The 21471-nt window shown below is 43.1% G+C and overlaps 1 protein-coding gene across 5 annotated transcripts in view; it reads left to right on the top strand.

Moving 5' to 3' along the window:
• The window catches only part of INVS (inversin), a 212542-nt gene that overhangs the window by 188033 nt on the left and 3038 nt on the right, over nucleotides 1-21471 (top strand). For all 5 annotated transcript variants that reach the window (XM_037893419.2, XM_037893418.2, XM_043540330.1 and 2 more), the window contains 3 exons: nucleotides 1799-2603; nucleotides 14096-14328; nucleotides 17497-17577. In XM_037893419.2, the coding sequence (XP_037749347.1) occupies nucleotides 1799-2603; nucleotides 14096-14328; nucleotides 17497-17577 (1119 nt within the window). The remainder of the gene's footprint in view (nucleotides 1-1798; nucleotides 2604-14095; nucleotides 14329-17496; nucleotides 17578-21471) is intronic.

The following is a 21471-nucleotide window of genomic DNA, read 5'->3' as shown; positions in this document are numbered from 1 at the left end:
ATTTTGTGCTCCAGTCCCACTTCCAAGCCATTATCACCAGAATGTTTAGAAGCTGTTGTCACAGGTGACATGCTGTCCCAGCCTGGACCTGAAAATAGGAAAGAGAAAATTTACAGCAGAGGAAAAGTGGGACTTTTGTAGTTTGATTTAGGATGTTGGAGCAGGGATCTAGAAATTGAGTGTGTTTCACCCTGGCACCCCAGTATTCACCACTGTCATGTAATTAGGATATGTTTTGTACAAAGTATGCCTGGTGAGGTATCATTCTAAAAGTCTTGGTCTGCGAGACATTAATATCTCATTGGATTGATGTTGTGAGGTTGAAAACACCCCAAACAGCCTTTCAGGTACAACAGTAAAAAGGCCAAACAATATTAATGTCTTATTGAGGAAATGAACATAAGCACAAGGGTTACCCCAGGAACTGTGTACAATAGAAATCTCTCATATACAGCTCTACACAATGGGAACTGTTTGACCCAGGTCACAGCAAAAGAGCTTTCCAGCAAGTGGGAAGAAGATATAAAAGGGGAAAATGACATCATGATGGTACCTCACTCTCCCTACAACAACACACCTGGAAACACCTGAGGGACAAAGGCTGAACGGGAGGAAGTGATGGTCCCAAGCTAAAGGGATTTCTAGCCTGTGTATTAAAACCTGGGAAACCCAAGCTGCAGAGCAAAGGCAGCTTGCTGTGCCTTAAGAATCTGCCAGCCTGTTTATCACTCAGGGTGAGAATTTGCTAATTCATCTCCAACCTATCTAATATGTTACGCTCAGTTTGTGTTTTTGTTTATTTACTCAGTAATCTGCTTTGATCTGTTTGCTATCACTTATAATCACTTAAAATCTATCTTTTTGAAGGTATTAAATTTATTTTCTGTTTTAATACGAACCAGTGTGCTGTTGACTAAGGTGTCTGGGGGAACTCTCAGCTTGGTTACCACAAGTGTGCATGGTCCTCTTCACATTGAGGGAGAGGCGGACCGGATATTAAACCCATATACTGGCCAGATTTGACCAGGCCTGGAGGACAGTACTGCTCTGGGGTCCTAGGCTGGGAGACTGGTGGTTAGACAGCCTGCATGTAACTGCAACTGGCTGTGTCCCTACTTGTATGAATGCTGGTGAAAGTGCAGGCTGGAGGTATTTGCAGCTTGTCACAGCAGCACAGTGTGAAAGGGAGCCCAGGCTGGTGGATCAGAGGGCTGAGTGGTACTCCGGTTCCAGGTGGCGGCCCAGGGGGAAACCCGTCATAGAGCGGTCTGGGCTATCTGTGGCAGGGGATTACACTAAGTATACAGAGCGGGATTTTCATTATATGACGGAATACATCATGACTACATCAAAAACTTCTTAGACATGCTAGGAGTGGTGGTACTCTGCTGTACTTTATTCAGTGGAGCAAGCAAGTGTGTAAATAGGATTGGGTGTTCCATTACCATACATTGGAATGGTACCATACCATACCATTTTCACAAGGAAGGCCAATACATCAAAACCGTTGAACATTAATTCTCAGTGGGAGGTAGCCTAGGTATCTGATTCAAATTTTGTGTCCGTAAGAGAAATCAATTAAATGTTCACAGAGTAACCAAATAAAGAAGTTTGGTTCCTTTTATTCCGTGGATGTTTTTCCCCTCTAATACTTCCTGCTCATTCACTTTCTTTTTCCATATTTCTAAATGTCAGTGTGCCACATAATGGTTATTATGCAAAAAATTAATCAGAAAAATAAGCTCATTTTTGCAGTATTAATGATTGTAACATTGATTTTTCATTTATCTCTCTAAAGAATTATCCAGAAAACATACCAAAAGCAAGACAGCTTGTGTCCATTTCCATTGTGGTAAAGAAAATGATGGAGCCAAAGTTGAAGCTAACCATCAAGTTGTGGCGGCTACAGAGTGGTATGGTGAAAAGCACAAGGAGCAGACTGCAAGCGAGAAAGGCTTAGCACATGGCAATGAAAAGCACATCCCTTGTTGTAACACAGCCAGTGCTGGGGAGAAATTAGCAGATCAAAGTCAATCTATAGCTGGCAACAGAAGCCATTGTGAAGGAACAATAGGGCGCTTGCAGAATATTAACTGCACTGATGGAAACTCAAGGAATTCAAGGCAGTGTGAAACTCTATCAAAAGGCAAACCACGCACGCTGAAAGCAAGAAATAAAGAGTTAAACAGTGAGAGATGTTCCCCAGCTGGCTCCAGTAGACCCGGAAGTGCAAAAATGAGATTTGTAAACATCAGAAATGACAGTTCACATGCTGTAGTACAAATTAACAATGTGGCAAATAATGAATTAGCAAAAAAGACCTGCCCTTTACTGTCTATCAAAGCAGGAACTACAAGACCTGTGCCAAGTGATCCAGCCGCACATACTATTTTTAATGACAGTCTGAACTTGGAAAAAACAGATATAACGGGGTCCAAGAATGCAGATGATCAATTATGTTCCCATCTCACATGTCAGAGTATGAATATTGAACTTATCCCAGTAGAGATCCGTATGCAGATAATAGAAAAGGAAAGAACAAGAAAAGAGCTATTTCGGAAGAAGAACTATGCTGCTACTGTTATTCAGAGGACATGGAGAAGGTAAGATTGTTACAAAAGATAGGGGAGAGAGAGATACAGTGAGATAAAACACAGTCAGAGTTCTTTGGGAACTTGCTTTCTCTATTTCGCCCCTTTCCCTATAACATTTATAGTGATAAATCAGGGATTTAATTCTCTATCACTAAATAAGTAGAAATGTGTGCTACTGGCCAGGAGTCATTAAGTCAGTTCATAAAGAATGCAAGGAGAGTAATGACTTTTAATAGCTAGTTAAAATATAAACATTTTGTGTAGAACATGGCTATTACTTCACAGAAAACAAATGCCCGAAATTTATCCCCCATGCAGCAGTTTAAACTACTTATCTAGCAAAGATTTTTGCCACTTCTGCTACCACCACCTCCTGCCAGCTCATGTGCAATTCCACACTGACCTCTGATTATTAAATAGGGTCCAAATAGCAAGGTGTTTGGCAGCTTAGATGTACTTGGCAGCCAATACTGGAAACTCTAGTTGTAACTCTACTCAATGGGAATTATTGTTACATAGAGGAGAAGGAGGACAGGAAGGACTGAGGTCTACCAATGCTTGATCTCCCCACAACCCTATCTTATCCTCACAAGTGCAGAGAACTTATTATGTGATGTATGCCCATCAGATCCTAGTGGAAGACCCTTGCTAAATGCACCAGTAGAATCCCAAGTCACTGACAATATTACTCATGGAGTAAGGTACTATTCAGTGGGAGTAACTGTGGCAGAATCTGTCCCATATGACTGTAAAAAATTGAGATTAATAATAGATTCAGAAATAAAATATTTGATCATGTTTCTTAATATTTAATTTCTAATTCTAAAAATTGACAGAAAGAGAGTAAGCCAATTATCTGCAAATGCAGGATATCATACATTTTTAATTCCTCCTTTCTAAATTTTTGAGTGGAATGTTACTTCTTCATTTTTTGTGTGAAGACAGAAAACTATAATTGCTAACGTATACCAATAATCTAATCTTTCCAAGTCTCTGTATACCTTACTCTAAAAAGTGTTAATTTCCTTTTAAAATTAAATAAAACAAAAGTTTTATAGATTGTCCTGAATTTGGCATTCTCAGCTGTGACCACTGAGGCACGGTGACAAACTGCTGAGAAATATGGCAGACTCACCCCAAACTGGTGGTTATACTATCCTTAAATATGTACCAAGCCAGTAACCAAAATAAACTTCTGTCTCACCACACTAGTTAACAAGAATTCAAAAATGCAGTCTTCTTAAGCATTCCAGCCTTTATTTCACCACTCAGACAGTAGGCTTTATGATGAGTGGTTATTGAAAGCCAGTTTCATCAAACAAAAGGGTTCTTCTGATCTCAAGAGATCGGCCACATACCCAGGTCAATATATAACTCAGATCTTATCCAATAATCACACTGCTGCTGATCCTTTAGTAAGTAAAATCTAAAGGTTTATTCATAAGAGAAAAGAAGAAGAGAGTTAAAATGGTTAATAGATCATATACATAAAATCATTGCACAGTTCTTTTTCAGGTTTGTAGCAGTGATTAAATAAACTGCTGGCTTGTAAAGTCTCTGGTAACTTCCAAAAGATTGAAAGGTCATCAGTCCATAGATTGGAATGCTCCTTTTAGTTGTAAGTCCATAGTCCAGAGAATCAGAGCATGAAAGAGGCAAGATGGAGATGTTTCCAGTGTCTTTTATACCCTTTGCCCAAGTGCCTGGAAATTTTCTGTTTCAAACACAAAGCCCACAGCCTCAGTTTGTGGAAAAGTAGAGGCCCAAGATGGAGTCCAGGGTCACATGAGCATATCACATGTCATTACATGCTTTGATGACTCACAGGGGCAGCCATTACTAAGGCTATGGTTTAATCACTAGTATTTTTAGTAAAAGTCATGGACAGGTCACAAGCAAGAAACAAAAAATCATGGCCCATGACCTGTCCATGACTTATACCATAAATAACCTGGTAGTACCGTGGGGGGGAAGCCTCCTGCCAGGGGGGAGCCCGCTGCACCAGCTGCAGAGGGACCACTGCCACTCCTGCCACCACCTTGGGAGGAGCCCTGGGGCGCCTGCAGCACTAGCTGCTGGTGGGAGCCCCAGGGGGCCCACGGCCGCTCCTGCCACCACCAGGGGGGTGAGCCCTGGGGGCTTGCTGCTGCTCCGACTGCTGGTGAGGGGGGACAGAAATTCCGGGGGACCCACTGCTGCTCTGACCACCACTTGGGTGGGAGGGAAGTCCCAGTGGGCCCGCTGCTGCTCTGACCGCCGCTGGGGTGGGGAGAGCCCTTGGGGGACCTGTTGCTGATCCGGCCATCACCAGGACGGGAAGGGAGGCCCCAGAGGACCAGCGGTTGCTCCAGCCACCATGAGTTGGGGAAGCCGAAGGGCCAGCTGCTGCTCCGGCGGTCCCCAGGGCCAGCCACGTCGGCTGTTGCTTGGCCAGTCCCGGGGACTAGATGCCTGGGGCTGCCGGGGCAGCAGCTGGCTGCAGCACCGTCCGAGCGGCTGGCTGCAGAGCCACTCCAACAGCGGCCAGTGTGGCTGTCCCCAAGGCAGCGGCTTGGGCGGCTCTGTGGTCAGTCACACCGGCCCCTGCAGAAGTCACAGAGGTCGCAGAAAGTCACGAAATCCGTGATTTCCGCAATGTCTGTGACAAACACGGAGCCTTAGTCATTAGCCACCTGGCTGGGGCATCCACAGGAAGGCTCAACAGGCATGAGGAGCTTCTTCTATGGCCCACTGTGAGTGTTAATTGCCTTTGATGGGCTCTCAAATGTAGATTTTACCAGGTGGGTGTTACCCCAGGACCAAACACATTTGGGATAAAGATATATAGAGCAATATTCATAACTTCAGATACAGTGATGATACATGGATTTAGGATAATCTTATTTAGCAAATCATAACTTTTCCATTGACACCTTACATGACATACTTTGTACAAGATTTGTTGCAGTTGTCTAACAGTGGCAATATTAATGATATAGATGGTCATATTTCAATCATACAGCATCACATAGATATACAGGCTACATTTACAGTATGATGGACATTTATTTCGCCCATTGGGCTTAATCATGCAGAAGTGTGGATAAGGGTTGCGAGGGAGAGAGAGAGAGCAGTCCTGAACTGATAGGGTGACTGAGCATGCTGCTTTGTACAGTAAGGCTTACAGGACTGATCGTGACCTAGCTTGTGTAGCCATGCAAGCTAGTAAGGAAGCATAGACACCCCCTTACCATCTTGCACTGGCTACTGTTACTGCCGCTCACAGCGTGGGAGTGGCAATGGTTTCACAGAACCACTGCATCCCCCATTTGTGGGCAATGGGTGGAGCTTTGGCTCTGTTCTCCCTTCTGCAGCACACCAGACAGCATCAGTGGATAATGCAATAGAGAAATCTCTGCAGTGCATATGAGTCTCTAATCCAGGGGTAGTCAGTAGAGGACTGCGAGCCAAATCCGGACCACTAGACACTTTTCAGTGACCACATGGGCTAGAGCTACCACATGGCCGATATTTGATCCAGCCTGGCCAGTTTTTTTATGGATTTGCCAGTTGCCCTAAAAATAATTTAATATGCCAGGTTTTTTTTACCATGGGTCTAAAGATTTGCATTTTTGTCACAATACACTGGGATAGCTACTGTTAAAACTTTCTGTGTCCAGCTAAAGATGCTGCAGTGTTCCCACTTCTGCAGTTTAAGCGATAATAGATCAAAATTGTTGAAAATTCAGTGGCTGTCTGCCCACCAGTGCAGAAGTGCACTGCGTGTGTGTGAGAGAGGGTTTGAGTCACATGAGAGTGAGGAGATGTGCAATGTTATCAATCTTATCTATATGTTTTCTCTCTCTAGATACTATAAGTGGCTGATAAAGCGGGGAGAGTTGCGGAGTAGCCTTGTGGTTGGGGATTGGGGTTGTGATCGGCTTGACTTGGGGGGGGGGCGGGTTTTTTTGCATTTCAAAGGTGGTGATCCTAGCACGGGCTGAAGCTGAGCCGGGGCTGGAGCCGTGCCTGTTTCCCAGCAGAGACCCTCCCCCACTGCAGGGGGCCAGCAGCTGGGCTAGGATGTGGGGCACAGTGTCTCTCTGGGCGACTGCTTGTGCAACCTCAGCACCATCAGCAGCAGCACAGGGATGGGCCTGTCTTTTGAGGTCAGTCCTTGGAGCTCTTTCCAGCCCCCTGCCCCAAGTGGCCTGTTCCCTCCCCAGTCCACCTGCAGTCACCTGCTTCTGCCACATCCCAGCTCTCCCCAGGGCTGCTATCTGAAGTCTCCTTGGTCCCTCCTGTTACCCGGAGTCCCCTTCCTGCCCCTCTGCTTTCCCAGCCCCCAAAGGGGCATTGCATGGCTAGCTGGATCATAGTCCAATGGCTTCACCTCCTGGCTCCGAACTCAGAAGTACTCACACACACACACCCTGCTTTGCTGCCCAGATCCTAGCCCATACCCGTTCCTCTTCTACCCGCCCCCATCTCTGCTGCTTGGCTCAATTGGGGGCACAGAAATATTTGGTGGGGGGAAAACAGCAATGCTGGGTGGTTCAGGCCAGCCCCATGCATCCTGTTTTCAGTTTATGGAAATAAGGTTACCCTACTCTCTGAGCAGGGCAGGTGGAGAGCTGGCAGGCAATCGGGGAGCGCAGTTGGGTGGTTAGGGGAGGGGAGCTGGATGCGGGTCTGGACCTTGACCAAGACCAAGAAAATACCTTGACCAAGAAATTTGGACCTTGACAAATAATAATTGACTACCACTGCTCTAGTCTATCTGTGGTGTTCACTGCAACAAGAACACATGAGACAATTGAACAAGATTGTGTTAAGGGAGTGTTTGGTAGATGAATAATTTGCAGGTAAACAAGCTAAGAAAAATATACAAAGGCAAACAAGCTTGTTACCGGTAGAGGTTGGGAAGCGATGTTTCACCTGTAACATTGTATGATTAACTAGTTGCAATATAAGGAGCTCTCACCTTTCTCTGAAACATCTGCTACTGGCCACTACTACAGACAAGATACAGAACAGATGGGCCATGGTCTGATCTGGCAATTCTTATATTCCTAACCTTCAAATATGACCATTTCAACAGTCACACTGACTCTAACCAATCTGCATCAGTGCTCCTGTTCTGCCTCTTGTTAATGCCCCTGAAATCTTTTCCAATACAAGGTTAGATTTATAGGCCTGTATATTTCCAGTTAATCTTTTAATTGCTGTTGGAATATGGGAGTCACTTTACCTTCTCTGGGTACACTCCTATTGCAGAGAGAAGTTCCAGGCCTGCTCTGTGGTGTTTTTAATTAATGCTGGGGTTTCTCTCTAATTTTTCTCATTTTCTTTGTGGTGTCTCCCTTATGTTCATATATTTGTCATCTTCTGTTTCCAGGAAACTTTGACTGTTTCTGGCATGTTTCCTTTACTCGGTCTGGTGAACGGTGAGACAAAGAATCATTTCATTTCCCAACCCTATCTACACTGTCTGCCTTTAGCTCTTCTTGTTGTGCCGCGGGGATTCTGCAGTAGTTCCCACTAAGATTTTTCCTCCTCATCTATTTGTAAAACATTGTGCTTTTTTTTTTATAACAAAGGATGGATGACCCAGAGTTTCTTATTATGGTGCTCAGAGCAGTGACCCCCAAATTCCCACAGTGCATTTCATAAATTCCTCAGCGATGGTAATAGCTATCCTTAGACCTATTTTTTCTTGCCGGAACCAACAGTTAAATGTTTTAGGGAAAAAAAATTGATATGCAACGTGTCCTGTGTGTGCTGTGCCCCTATGACCTATCACAAGCTAAACAGAGATGGGGTGGCTCACTACTGGGATAGGAGACATCAAGGACAACACAGCTGAAAGTATGTGGTAGTATTGTATTGATTCAATAGGGAGCACTTCTTCCACTTAGTACTGAATTAATGTCCCAACAAGGTTTTAGGGGGCGCTGTGCTGCTGGAAATGCTTTCTTTTATTTAACACACAAAAAGTAGGTTCTGACCATTTTTGATGAGCAAGGATCCCATGGCAATTTTCAGAAAAATTGGAATATAAAACCTGAGGCCTGAAGCAAATTCCAACTTGGGTAATTACATTGCCTACTATCTAAATTCTCGCTGAAGTTTTGATTGAATGTTATATGTCACTTTCTGTTCTAGGATAGTGCATCAAAAAATCAGCATGTTTCCCCCAAGATGTAGATGCACTGATTCCTGTATATAGTTTGTATAATATTTGGGAAAGTTAAACTTATATATTCAGTAGTATGTAAAGCAATATGGGATAAAAGTCACTAATTAATAATAGAAAAAGTACTCAATGGAAAAAAAAAATACACTCCCGGTCTCTGCATGTGACATTACTAGGGCCCTACCAAATTCATGGCCATGAAAAATGTGTCACGGACCGTGAAATCTGGTCTCCACCATGAAATCTGGTCTTTTGTGTACTTTTACCCTGTACTATACAGATTTCACAGGGAAGACCAGCATTTCTCAAACTGCGGGACCCCGACCCACAAGGGGCCATGGGGGAGATTGCAAGGTTATTGTAGGAGGTCGTGGTATTGCCACCCTTACTTCTGCCCTGCCTTTAGAGCTGGGTGGCCGAAAGGCTGCGGATGCTGGCCAGGCACCCCAGCTCCAAAGGCAGTACCCCAGCAGCAGCGCAGAAGTAAGAGTGGCAATGGGTGGCCAGAGAATGGCGGTTGCTGGCCAAGGGCCCAGCTCTGAAGGCAGCAGCACAGAAGCGAGGACAGCAATACTGTACCATGCCATCCTTACTTCTGCACTGCTGCTGCTGGTGGCGCTGTCTTCAGAGCTGGGCTCCTGGCCAGCAGCTGCTGCTCTTCAGCCATCGGCCATCCCACTATGAAGGCAGCACTGCCGCCTGCAGCAGCACAGAAGTAAGGGTGGCAATACCATGAACACCTACAATAATCTTGCAACCTCCCCCGCCCTTTTTGGGCCGTGAACCCTTCAGTTACAACTCCACGAAATTTCAGATTTAAATATCTGAAATCATGAAATTTATGATTTTTAAAATCCTAAGATGGTAAAATTGACCAAAATGGACAGTGAACTTGGTAGGGCTCTAGACATTACCCAGGACATAATCTGGACTATTGAACAGCTGTGTCCCCTCAATTCTCCAGCCTTTTACACTGCTTCACTGTGAGACCAATCACTCCTGGTATGCTCACACACAGCCTCCAGCATGTAAATTACTCCCAGCTATACGGTCTGAGTGCTGTGGCCAGCCACTCTTGAATTACACTGCAGAGCAACACCAGCGAATTCCGAGTCCCAGACTTCCATCAGAAAGGTGCGTCTTGTACTGCCCAGCCCTCTCCTGGACAACACAAGCTCATATAAAGTCCATTATTTTATTAATAGAAAATGATATGCACAAACCCTGTTATTCTAAATGAAGTTTCCCAAACACTTCAATCCAAACACACTGGTTTAGATGAAACAATAAAACAAGTTTATTAACTGCAGAAAATAAAAGATTTTAATTGATTACAAGTAATGAGGCATACAAGTAAGAATTAAAATAAAATAAAAGGTGAAAGCCAGCTAATACCTAATTAACAAGCTCAGTAAATTCAAAGCAAAAGTCTCTCTCACCCCATGCTCCAGCAATCTGACTAGCTGAAATCCTTTCCCTCAGTCTCAGGACACGTCTATACTGGCAAAGGTACAGCTCTGGCAGTTACAGCGCCGCTCAGAGAGCGCAGAAGGGAATCTGCTGTTGTGTGTTCACGCTGACAGCTGCTTGTGCAAGAGCATGTTCACACTTGGGGCACTTGCAGCGCTATTTGGAGCGGTGCATTCTGGGCAGCTATCCCACAGAGCACCTCTTCCTCTTTTGCCACTAAGACTTGTGGGAAGGTGGAGGAGGTCCAGTCCCAGTGCCGCGTGATGCATTGCTTCGCATCCCAGCAATTCCTGTACTTCCGTCCGCATTTGATGCCGTCTTTCAATGGCTTGTGGATCACCGTGGGCGTTTCACAGACATTAACTCAGGCTGGTCCAGAAAGGTGCATGATGCATGCATCTTTCGGAACACTGGCCTGTTCAAGCAGGGACTTTCTTCCCAAAGCAGAAGATCACTGTACGGGAAGTCGAAATGCCGATTGTGATCCTGGGAGACCCCACCTATCCCTCAATGCCCTGGCTTATGAAGCCATACACAGGGCAAATTGACAGCAGCAAGGAGCAGTTCAACAACAGGCTAAGCAAGTGCAGAATGACTGTGGATTGTGCTTTTGTGATTAGTGCACTATTTCTGTAGCCCTCCACTTTATGTAAAAGATTTGTGTGCCTGTAAAGAGTGTCCGGAAAGGTAAAAACAACGAGGAGTCCTTGTGGCACCTTAGAGACTAACAAATTTATTTGGGCCCAAATAAATTCATTAGTCTCTAAGGTGCCACAAGGACTCCTCATTGTTTTTGCTGATACAGACTAACATGGCTACCCCTCTGAAACCTGTCAAGAAAGGTATGAACTTACTTTAATGAAGCTATATGACAGTATGTACCTGAGTTCTTTGACTCCACCAACCACTAAACTAGGAGATTAAATAGACTTGACTCTCACTGTAAGTTTTGCAGAGTCAATTTACCATATTTATTAAAAATGTAAAACAGTTTGAGATACAACCAAGCTCATCCCTTCAGCATTCTGGACTGACATCATGCTAGTAACTTATATTTCTGTGATGCACGTTAAATTTCCCTTTTCCAGAAAAATGTTTCAATTCCCACAGTCCACAAACTTCACAAATTTAGTCCCCAAAAGTGTCTGTTAAGGCATCTGGCCTGCCAAAGGTTAATTGCTTATCCTGCTCACCGAGGCTTGCAGTTCCTGTGTCCGCCTCGCTCCCTTGTCTGGTGCATTGAAGCTGGTGGCACTCTCTTGGGCCCACAATGAATTGACAAAAGCTGGAAATCTTTTGGTTGCTGTCACTGTAAATCTCCAGCTGGCATCAGGCACTTCAGTCTGTTATTTTCAGACAAATCTTTAACTTTACTTACAACTTTCTTAAGTTCAAAGCCTCCTTACCCATAAACCTGAGCACATAGACTGCTAGCATTTTCATTCCTGCTACACATACACTTCAGAGTCATGGTATATGCACCTAGTGTGCTGACTGAGCTTTGAATTTTTGTTAGCGCAGCACTGTGCGGGTTTTTTTTTTAAATTTAACCCCCTGCTTCCCTTCTTTTTTGCCTCAGAACCAGATAGACACATTTTTGTGGAATATTTGCACATAAGCTGAAGCACAGCTACATAGGTTCACCTCCCCTTTGGTTCCCTGCAATATTTGTGTGTCTCCAAAAACTACCAGAAGGTTCTCTGAGGTCTTTGATAGCAATGACGGGATATAATGTCCATGTGACCATTTGATTTATATATCAGTAAATATCTGCAGCACTTAATACAGGAGTAATTGTCGAACACAGAGTACAGTTTAACATCCCTTTCCACTCAGCTATTAAACGGTTACCCAGTGTTTTTTTCTGCATTCGTCTTTACATACATTTTGTAGACTAAATTAATAGCAACAGTCATTCGTTATCCAGCAGTGTACAGGTTTTTTCCTGTAATGGCCTACTGTTATGACTAAGCTCAGGTTACTTAACACATACATGGATAACACTTCCTTGTCTCTGGAAGAAGGCCTGCAACAAATCCACAGAAATGTTTGTTTACTTGCTTCTTGACTTAACCATTATAGCGTTGCTCTGTTTTGAATAGTTAAATCCTCATGTCGGTACTAGCCTTTGCTTTTCATCAGCTCTCTGTCAGCTTTTTTTAAATGAATGTAGAACTTGTGAAAAGTGTCAGAATAACAGCCCTGGAAACTTGTGGTGTCTATTCGCAAAACCAATCTGGCATGGGCGGGCAACCTCACAGGGGAAGAGAGGGTAGTTCCGATTTCCTGTATATTCAGTCCTTTGTGCCTCCGCTTCAGCCATGGGTAGGGATGGTAGTGGGTTTTGTGATAGGCATACCTGAGAGCACCAGCTCATTTCACACAGGCCACTGAAAAAGCACAGCTGCTGGTAACTTTTGGTCACCTGGACTTGAATAGACAACCTGTTGTAGCGGTAAAAGGCTCTAGATCTCATTAACAATCACTTGAGCCATCCAGTCCACTGTCTCATGCGCCTTCTGGTCCGATGGCTTATAGCACATTCCGGTGATGATTTTGCTTCTGGTTCTGTTGCATTAGTTTGTTTTACTTTCAAACTTGTTGTAAAAGGTGCTAGAAACCAAATGTCAAAGAGCTGGTACAGCCTGGGCAGCAGCAGTGTAAGGCTGCCATTACTTCCCAGGTGAGATGGGATTTGTGTCCATTCGCATCCGTTCCTTCCTTTTCTTCACTGTGGAGGCTTCCAGCATGGATCTCAATGAACAACAGGTGTGATAGTGATTCATGGGGGTGTGGAAACTAGATGGATTTCACTGACTCACTTCAGAAGAGCAGCCAAACACCAATGACATCATCTTATATCCCATAGCATCAAATGCCGTCATAATTAATAAGTTACTGTTAACCTGGGGAAAAGTCATAGCAGGAAGATTTAGAGTGGATTCTTGGGCCAGTCAGTTTATTCTCTAGTATAAAATACAAGTACAGCACAGATTACTAACATCTGAGGCAAGGAAAAATGTAGCTCTTCTGTGCAAGTGTTATTAGCCAAATGAAGGGGAGGGACTCAGACCACGTCCTGAGGATATGAAGGGATGTTTGTGAACTGTCAGTGACACATCACAGCTGCAGTGGTAAGGCTAGGAGAGAGACTGGAAGAAAGATGGAGTGAAACATTTAGGGAGAACTAAGAGATTGGAGAAACCAGGGAAGGGACTGAGAGTCCTTTAGAAGTACGAAGAACTCTGGGTGCATAATACTGTTATTCTGGTTGGTAGCATTTTACATCCACATTGCTCAGGTATAAATGACGGCACAAGCTGCAAGGCAGTGAAGAATCAGGCCTTAGAGCTTCTCAAGTTCTGTGTAGAAAGAGGAAATAGACTCAGCCCGTATCTTCCCCTATACTGTGTCCCTAATTTGCAAATATGCATGAGAATGCACCAGAAAAGTTTATGCCACTACATTCAGTTGTGAATGCAGTGAACACAGAGGTAGTATTATTGATAGATTACACCACACGTAGTTTTGTTCTTAATATTGTCCTCACTTTGGGTGATTTTTTGGTACATTATTTATTATTTTGGCTGCAGATAGTTTGAAATTCCAGCGTAACTTTTGATACCCATGGTCGTTGTCTGCTTTAGTAATTGTGTGAAATTAATGGTCACATCTGGAATTGAACCCAGGTCTTATTCTGTCTGCTAAGCAAACATTCCTCATCCAAATGAGTTGTCACATCAGTGGGAATTTTGTTTTCCCAGTTACTCATGTAATCCACCATGTGAACTGATCCATGTAAAACACTGAAGTTAAAACAGGTCATCTAAAACAAGTGCTCTTCTCTTCTCTCCAGTTACCAGCTAAGACAGAAGTTGGTCCAGCTTTTTAGTGCTGAGCGGCAGTGCAAAGAAGATGAAGACAAATGGAGACAAGAGACAGCTGCTTTTTTCATCCAGGTCGCTTGGAAGAAACAGCTGAACCATGGCCCTCTGAAATCAGTGTCTTCATGTAAAAACCTGAAATCTATAAATAAAAGCAACTCAGCCATAAAAACAAGCAAGCAATCCATCCTTAAGCAGATATACGGTAATTCTGTTGTGGCAATTTAAAGTTTCAGAATTTAAGTGTTTCGTTGCTGATGCTTTCATAACTCACAATTTTCCTAGATTTTGGAGTCTGCTATAGATTTAATACTTCCCGAGTTACTAAGGACTTTGCAGCACCAGAGTTAGAAATCCTTTTTTTTTTTTTTTTTTTTAAATACACAGATAAATCCAAGTCGGGGGGGGGGGGGGGGGGGGGGGGAGGGGGAAGCAGTTTGGATACTTTTAGAAGCAAAACATTTCTAAACCTGATTTTTTAACTTTAAAACAGTATGGGTCACTGCATATCATTACTCCAGGACAGGTGTCCCTCAGACAGACAGACATCTCCCATATTTCTATTTCACCAGACCTGAATTTGGGGTGAATGTGGTGATTGGGAGGTGATATTACTTATCTGCTCATTTTTAAAGTACACATACTCAGCATTTCTAACACAGAGTTGAATGCAGGTTTACTCTGATAATTATTCAACCAAACACTGTGGAAAACTTGAAAAGGAAATATACTTATTTAACCACATTTTGTGTAGAAACTACAGAATGTACCGAAGTTACTTGAAATTCCAATATGGATCATATTAACAATTTTTAGCGGTGTCAATTACTAGCAGTTAACTCATGTGATTAATTTTTTTAATCACAATTTTTTTTTAGTTAATCGCGATTAATCACAGTTTTAATTGCACTGTTAAACAATAGAATACCAATGGAAATTTATTATATATTTTTGGATGTTTTTCTCCATTTTCAAATATATTGATTTCAATTACAATACAGAATACAAAATGTACAATGCTCACTTTATATTATTATGTTTGATTACAAATATTTGCACTGTAAAAATGACAAATAGTATTTTTTAATTCACCTCATACAAGTACTGTAGTGCAATCCTTTATCATGAAAGTGCAGCTTACAAAAGTAGATTTTTCTGTTACATTAACTAAACTCAAAAACAAAACAATGTAAAACTTTAGAGCCTACAAACCCACTTAGTCCTACTTTGTGTTCAGCCAGTTGCTAAGACAAACAAGTTTGTTTGCATTTACGGGAGATAATGCTACCCACTTCTAATTTACAGTGTCACCTGAAAGTGAGAACAGGAGTTTGCATAGCACTTTCGTAGCTGGCATTGCAAGGTATTTACGTGCCAGATGTGCTAAACATTTGTATGCCCCTTTATGCTTTGGCCACCATTCCAGAGGACATGCTTCCATGCTGATCATGCTCGTTAAAAAAATAATGCATTAATTACATTTGTGACTGAACTCCTTGGGGGAGAATTGTATGACTGCTCTGTTTTACCCACATTCTGCCATATATTTCATGTTATAGCAATCTGGGATGAAGACCCAGCACATTGTTCTTTTTAAGAACACTTTCTCTGCAGATTTGACAAAACACTAAGAAGGTACCTTTGTGAGATATCTAAAGATAGCTACAGCACTCGACCCAAGGTTTAAGAATCTGAAGGGCCCTCCAATATCTGAGAGGGAGGAGGTGTGACATATGCTTTCAGAAGTCTTAAAAGAGCAACACTCCGATGTGGAAACTACAGAACCTGAACCACCACCACCAACCAATCATCAACCTTCTGCTGGTGGCATCTGACTCAAATGATGAAAATAAACATATGTCAGTCCGCACTGCTTTGCATCATTATTGAGAAGAACCTGTCATTGGCATGGAAGCACGTCCTCTGGAATGGTGGTTGAAGCATGAAGGGACATAGGAATCTTTAGCGCATCTGGCATGTAAATATCTCGCAACACTGGCTACAACAGTGCCATGCGAACGCCTGTTCTCATTTTCAGGTTATATTGTAAACAAGAAGCAGGCAGCATTACCTCCTGTAAATGTAAACAAACATGTTTATCTGAAGAGGAGTACTTGTGGCACCTTAGAGACTAACCAGTTTATTTGAGCATGAGCTTTCGTGAGCTACAGCTCACTTCATCGGATGCATAGCATATCGTGGAAACTGCAGAAGACATTATATACACACAGAGACCATGAAACAAAACTTCCTCCCACCTCACTCCCCCGCTGGCAACAGCTTATCTAAAGTGATCCTCAAGTAGAGCCATTTCCAGCACAAATCCAGGTTTTCTCACCCTTCCCCCCCCCCCCCACACACACACACACAAATTCACTCTCCTGCTGGCAACAGCCCATCCCCCTTTGAAACCCCTCTTTATAATGCGCATGATTATCATGATTATCATGCGCATTATAAAGAGGGGTTTCAAAGGGGGATGGGCTGTTGCCAGCAGGAGAGTGAATTTGTATGTGTGTGTGTGGGGGGGGGGGGGAAGGGTGAGAAAACCTGGATTTGTGCTGGAAATGGCTCTACTTGAGGATCACTTTAGATAAGCTGTTGCCAGCGGGGGAGTGAGGTGGGAGGAAGTTTTGTTTCATGGTCTCTGTGTGTATATAATGTCTTCTGCAGTTTCCACGATATGCTATGCATCCGATGAAGTGAGCTGTAGCTCACGAAAGCTCATGCTCAAATAAACTGGTTAGTCTCTAAGGTGCCACAAGTACTCCTTTTCTTTTTACGAATACAGACTAACACGGCTGTTACTCTGAAACATGTTTATCTGAGCAATTGGCTGAACAAGAAGTAGGACTGAGTGGACTTGTGGGCTCTTTTACATTGTTTTATTTTTGAATGCAGTTATTTTTCTGTACATAATTCTACATTTGTAAGTTCAACTTTCATGATAAAGAGATTGCACTACAATACTTGTATTAGGTGAATTGAAAAATACTATTTCTTGTGTTTTTTACAGTGCAAATATTTTTAATAAAAAATAAATATAAAGTGAGCACTGCACACTTCGTATTCTGTGTTGTAATTGAAATCAATATATTTGAAAATGTAGAAAACATCCAAAAATATTTAAATGAATGGTATTCTATTATTTAACAGTGTGAGTAATCGCATGATACATTTTTAATCGATTGACAGCCCTAACAATTTTCCATCATAAATGTTTTATGAGACTCTTTATGATAAGATTATTTTAATGTAAGTCTTTGTGTTTAAAATTAAGAGAGTGCTGCAGTTGACATTGAAATGGTCTATAACTGTACATAAGCACACCTGGGTGTGAATTTGTAAAAGTATGCACGTTTGTTTCTTAAAGGGCGTTCTCAAGAAGGAAAAGTTTGCCATCCAGCAAGACCTTCTTCAAAGCATAAGCTTTCTGATGTGCACATGATCTCAGGTAAGGGTGCTGCCTTAGTGAAGCTTTGGAAGCATTTCTGGAATTTAAAATGTTATAGTTAGTTTTAGATGGCTTGAGTATGAAAGGAAAATGAGGGAAACAAAACTATAGTAATAATAATAAAACTAAAAAATGAGGTAACCAAGTGAACATCCAGTCTAAGGTATCATTGTGCCTAGACAGCTAGCACCCAAAGAGCTGGGGTTCCGTGTTCGGTCACTCCTTTTGGACTTTTGAGTATTATTTTTTAATTTTTTCTTTTATATTAACTTGTTTGTTTAACAAGATATGCTCAAAGAAATGAGAGTAGGAAAAACCCTATTACATGGTGGCTGTTTACAGAGAAGGGGAGATGTTTAAACTCACCTGTGTGCATTTGTATACACATATTTGTGCACACTTAATTTACCAGCACATGGTGGCCATGTGGAAGCACAGATACGACATTTCTACACACACTGAGAATTTGTGAACATAAATTACCGTAGACAAGTACAATTGCATACACGTGCTCGTGGACACAGATACCCACATCTGACCATACTGCCCAGATACACTCTGGCTTGCTGGTTAGACCTTTTTTATGATGTCATATCTGTGAACCAGCTCCCAGTGATGCTTGGCTGGTATCTTCCTGCAGAAAAACATTTTTAAAATCCCTGTCGCTGCGATGTTATGCGTTGAGGGGAAGTGTTCGGGGGGTGGGGCGGGGGGGGGAGAGACAGTTACACAGGTGGTGAAGGTGAAAGCACTTTTTCTTCTTTTTTTCTTTCTACTACCGAGTCACACTCTAGTAGCAAGTAGGTTATGGGTGAATTCCTCTGGCATTCTGAAAAGCAGCCTTCTGCCTTCAGCCTCATTGCCGCACAGCACAGCCCGTGTTACCAAGAACTGATTACTCCACACCCTCGCTGGGGATGCAGGCTGCTTGTCCCTTTTCAGTTAGGTCACATTTGTACACCAGCTCTTAATGGTCCACAGCTAGAAGCCATACACTCTGCACACTCACAGGTTATGTTTAGATGTAGTTTCCCGACGGTGTTTGGGAGTAATTGATGGATTGGGGGAGGGGGCGGGATTTTTATCTTTACTCTTCATTTTTAATTACCGTGGCCCTCTTTCCATTCCTGCTCCCCAAGATGCCTTTCCCACCACTGTTCTATGCTGAAAAGTGCTATGTAAAAATTGAATCTTCTTCCTCCCTAGATCTGTGTGCTGAGCGCATTCACTCCCCTGGCTGCGGATTGCAGTGATAAAAACACGTTCTTCTTCTTTTTACTCCTATCTCCTGCAGAGCCAGCACAGCTCCCAAAGTGAGCTGGATTCTGTTCCTCCTTGTGCATCAGCTACAGAATTGCTTGTTACGTTCTAATCAGTTACACCTGTGCAGAGCCACTGAGGGCAGGAGTTATTCCAGATGGGGAATGGAGAATAGAGACGGAGGGCACTGGAGCTGCACACATGTAACAATCTGTTACCGGCAGGAGTGCAGAAGATGGAAAGAATCCAGCTTGACTCAGATCCCATGTTGAATCTGCAGAAAAATGTTTTTACTACTATTTGTATTGCAGTAGAGCCTAGGATCCCTCTCTGCTAGGCGCCAGACTGTGGCTGCCCCAAGTTGCTTACCGTTTCGGTAGATGAAACACGTTTGATCTGGGGATCACAGAGCCCACAATGCCATTGTTAGAATCACTCTGCAGAGTTGAACTGCACTAAGTGTTAACCTTACTTAAAAGGCTGAAATGTGAGCCCTAAAATCCCTTTCACGTCAGCCGTCTGCATTTGGGAGTAGCCTTGCTACATACAGCACTCAAGGCAGCTGGGCAGGGTGAGAGATGGAGGGGAAAGTAGCCATGCCCAGTCCCTTTCCCCATGTACCGAGTGGCCTCTCACCACTTTCCATTACATTGGGAGCTATTCAGCCTTTCCAGGTTAGTTCTCATAAGTAGCCATTAGCCCAGATCTGCCACTGAAAGGCATCCAGGACTCAGGGAGAACAACAGGAGTGTTAAGGGACCCTGCTCAGTAAAGGAAGAATTATACCTGACGTTTTCTCGTATACTCAGTGTTACAGAGAGAAAAAATGCCAATACCCTTTGCCCTGCCATTTTCCTGATTTCAGGAGTTACCGAGACTCCTGAAAAACTGTATTTCAACAATTGGTTTTAATGAAACTGAAAATTATGCAGCCCTGCTCCCGTAGCAATACGCTAACCTAAGATGGGCAGTGGATTGCTTTTGATGACAGAGGTGCGCACCAGCTGTTAGGCACACTATTGTCTGTCCGTTTTAATGCTAGATTAGGTCAGGCCCTTGGCAGCATAGGATTGTTCTCTGCAGTACTTTACCCAGACCTAGGCCTGCTTCTGTGGGAGAGGGTAGTTCCTATTCCTATTCATTCAGTCCTTGGCCTTCCTGCTAAAACTGCCCATTGGATGTGGACACATTGGCCACATGAATTGAACTAAGATCAAGGGACCTCTGTTCTATTCCTGGCTCTGCCACAGGCCTTCTGAGTGACTTTGGGTAAGTCACTTCAACTGCGTGTGCCTCAGTTTACCCATCTGTAAAATGGGGACCATGATATCCTCTGTAAAGCACCACATGAAAGCTAGGTGTTATTAGGTAAGAGTTACAGTTGTAGATCTCACTGCTACCAGAAGCCATGCTGACATTTCTGGGTGTTGCTAATGAAGACTTATCTCTGTTCTCTGCGTGAAATACTGTGTGCAGGTCTGGTTTCCAGGGCTGAGCAAGGATTTAGATGAATTAGAGCTAAATGCACAGAACTGCAACAAAATGCCATCATGACTGGAAGGTAAGACATGAGGCCAGAGAAAAGGGAGCTAACCTGTTTACCAGAAAAGAGGGAGATGCTGAGCACAGTTTGTAATTAGCTTCAAGATCACAAAAGAAAGGAATTTCTTAAGAGATGGCAGGACAGGGAGCAATGGCTAAGGAGGAACGAGATGAGAATAGAATCTGGGAACAAATTCTCAACGAGCTCAATCAGCGAACAGTGGACCGGACTAAGAGAACAGGTGTTAAAGCACTAGTCTGCAGTTATTCAGCAACTGCTTAGACCAATGGTAGCAGGGGTGATGCAGTCATTAGTTTTGCAAAATCAGAGGGTCAGTTTGAATGGCCAGAGCGGTCCTCTCTAGTCATACCAGCTGTGGCTCAAAAATCAAGACCATGCATAGCTAAAAAGCGGACTCCTTGATTTAAAATATTTGGTGTTAGGACAATAATGAAAGAAAACTAAAAATGTTCCTAGGCCCTTTTCTTGGTGCTCTCCGGCTCGTTTAGAACTCTCTCAAGTCACAGGGGAGTCTTAAAGCAGCGCTGCCCTTGGAGTTACATTATAATGGTAGAGACATTTCTGTCTCACGAGAGACAAACCGACACTCTTTCTTGCACTATTTAAGAGAACACCTCTGGTCATTCTCAGTATAGCCTCGAAAGCTACCAGAAAGGTGTTTCATCTGCTACCTTTGCATACTGAGTCATGGAACTGCTGAAGATAGATTTTAAAACTCAAATAGTGTTTTGATTAGTTCTTCGGTTTTAGGGGCAACAAATCTCTCTGCTCTTGTCTTTTATGAACTAGAAAGGCTTTCTTTTGCAGCTTCGAGTGGACTTTACCTTTCATAACTTGGTGACAAGTAGGATAGTGATAGGCACTTTGCCCGGTGCCTCTAGAACAGTACCTACTTTCATTCACCTAACAGGAGCTTAGCGAACTTTAGCCCTGTCTTAAAGACAGTCACGTGTTTTCCATCTGACGCCCTTCATGCATGACATTAAGTTTGTTGGAAAAGTTCAGAGCTGTCAGCGGCTAATGCCAGAAACAGTATTTTTGACGTAGTTGTCTAGCGTAGGTCAAAATGG

This window comes from Chelonia mydas, chromosome 2 (genome assembly GCF_015237465.2).
Source record: "Chelonia mydas isolate rCheMyd1 chromosome 2, rCheMyd1.pri.v2, whole genome shotgun sequence".
NCBI lineage: Eukaryota > Metazoa > Chordata > Testudines > Cheloniidae > Chelonia > Chelonia mydas.
Note: the sequence above shows the minus strand (reverse complement) of the source record. Positions and strands in the feature narration are given on the sequence as shown.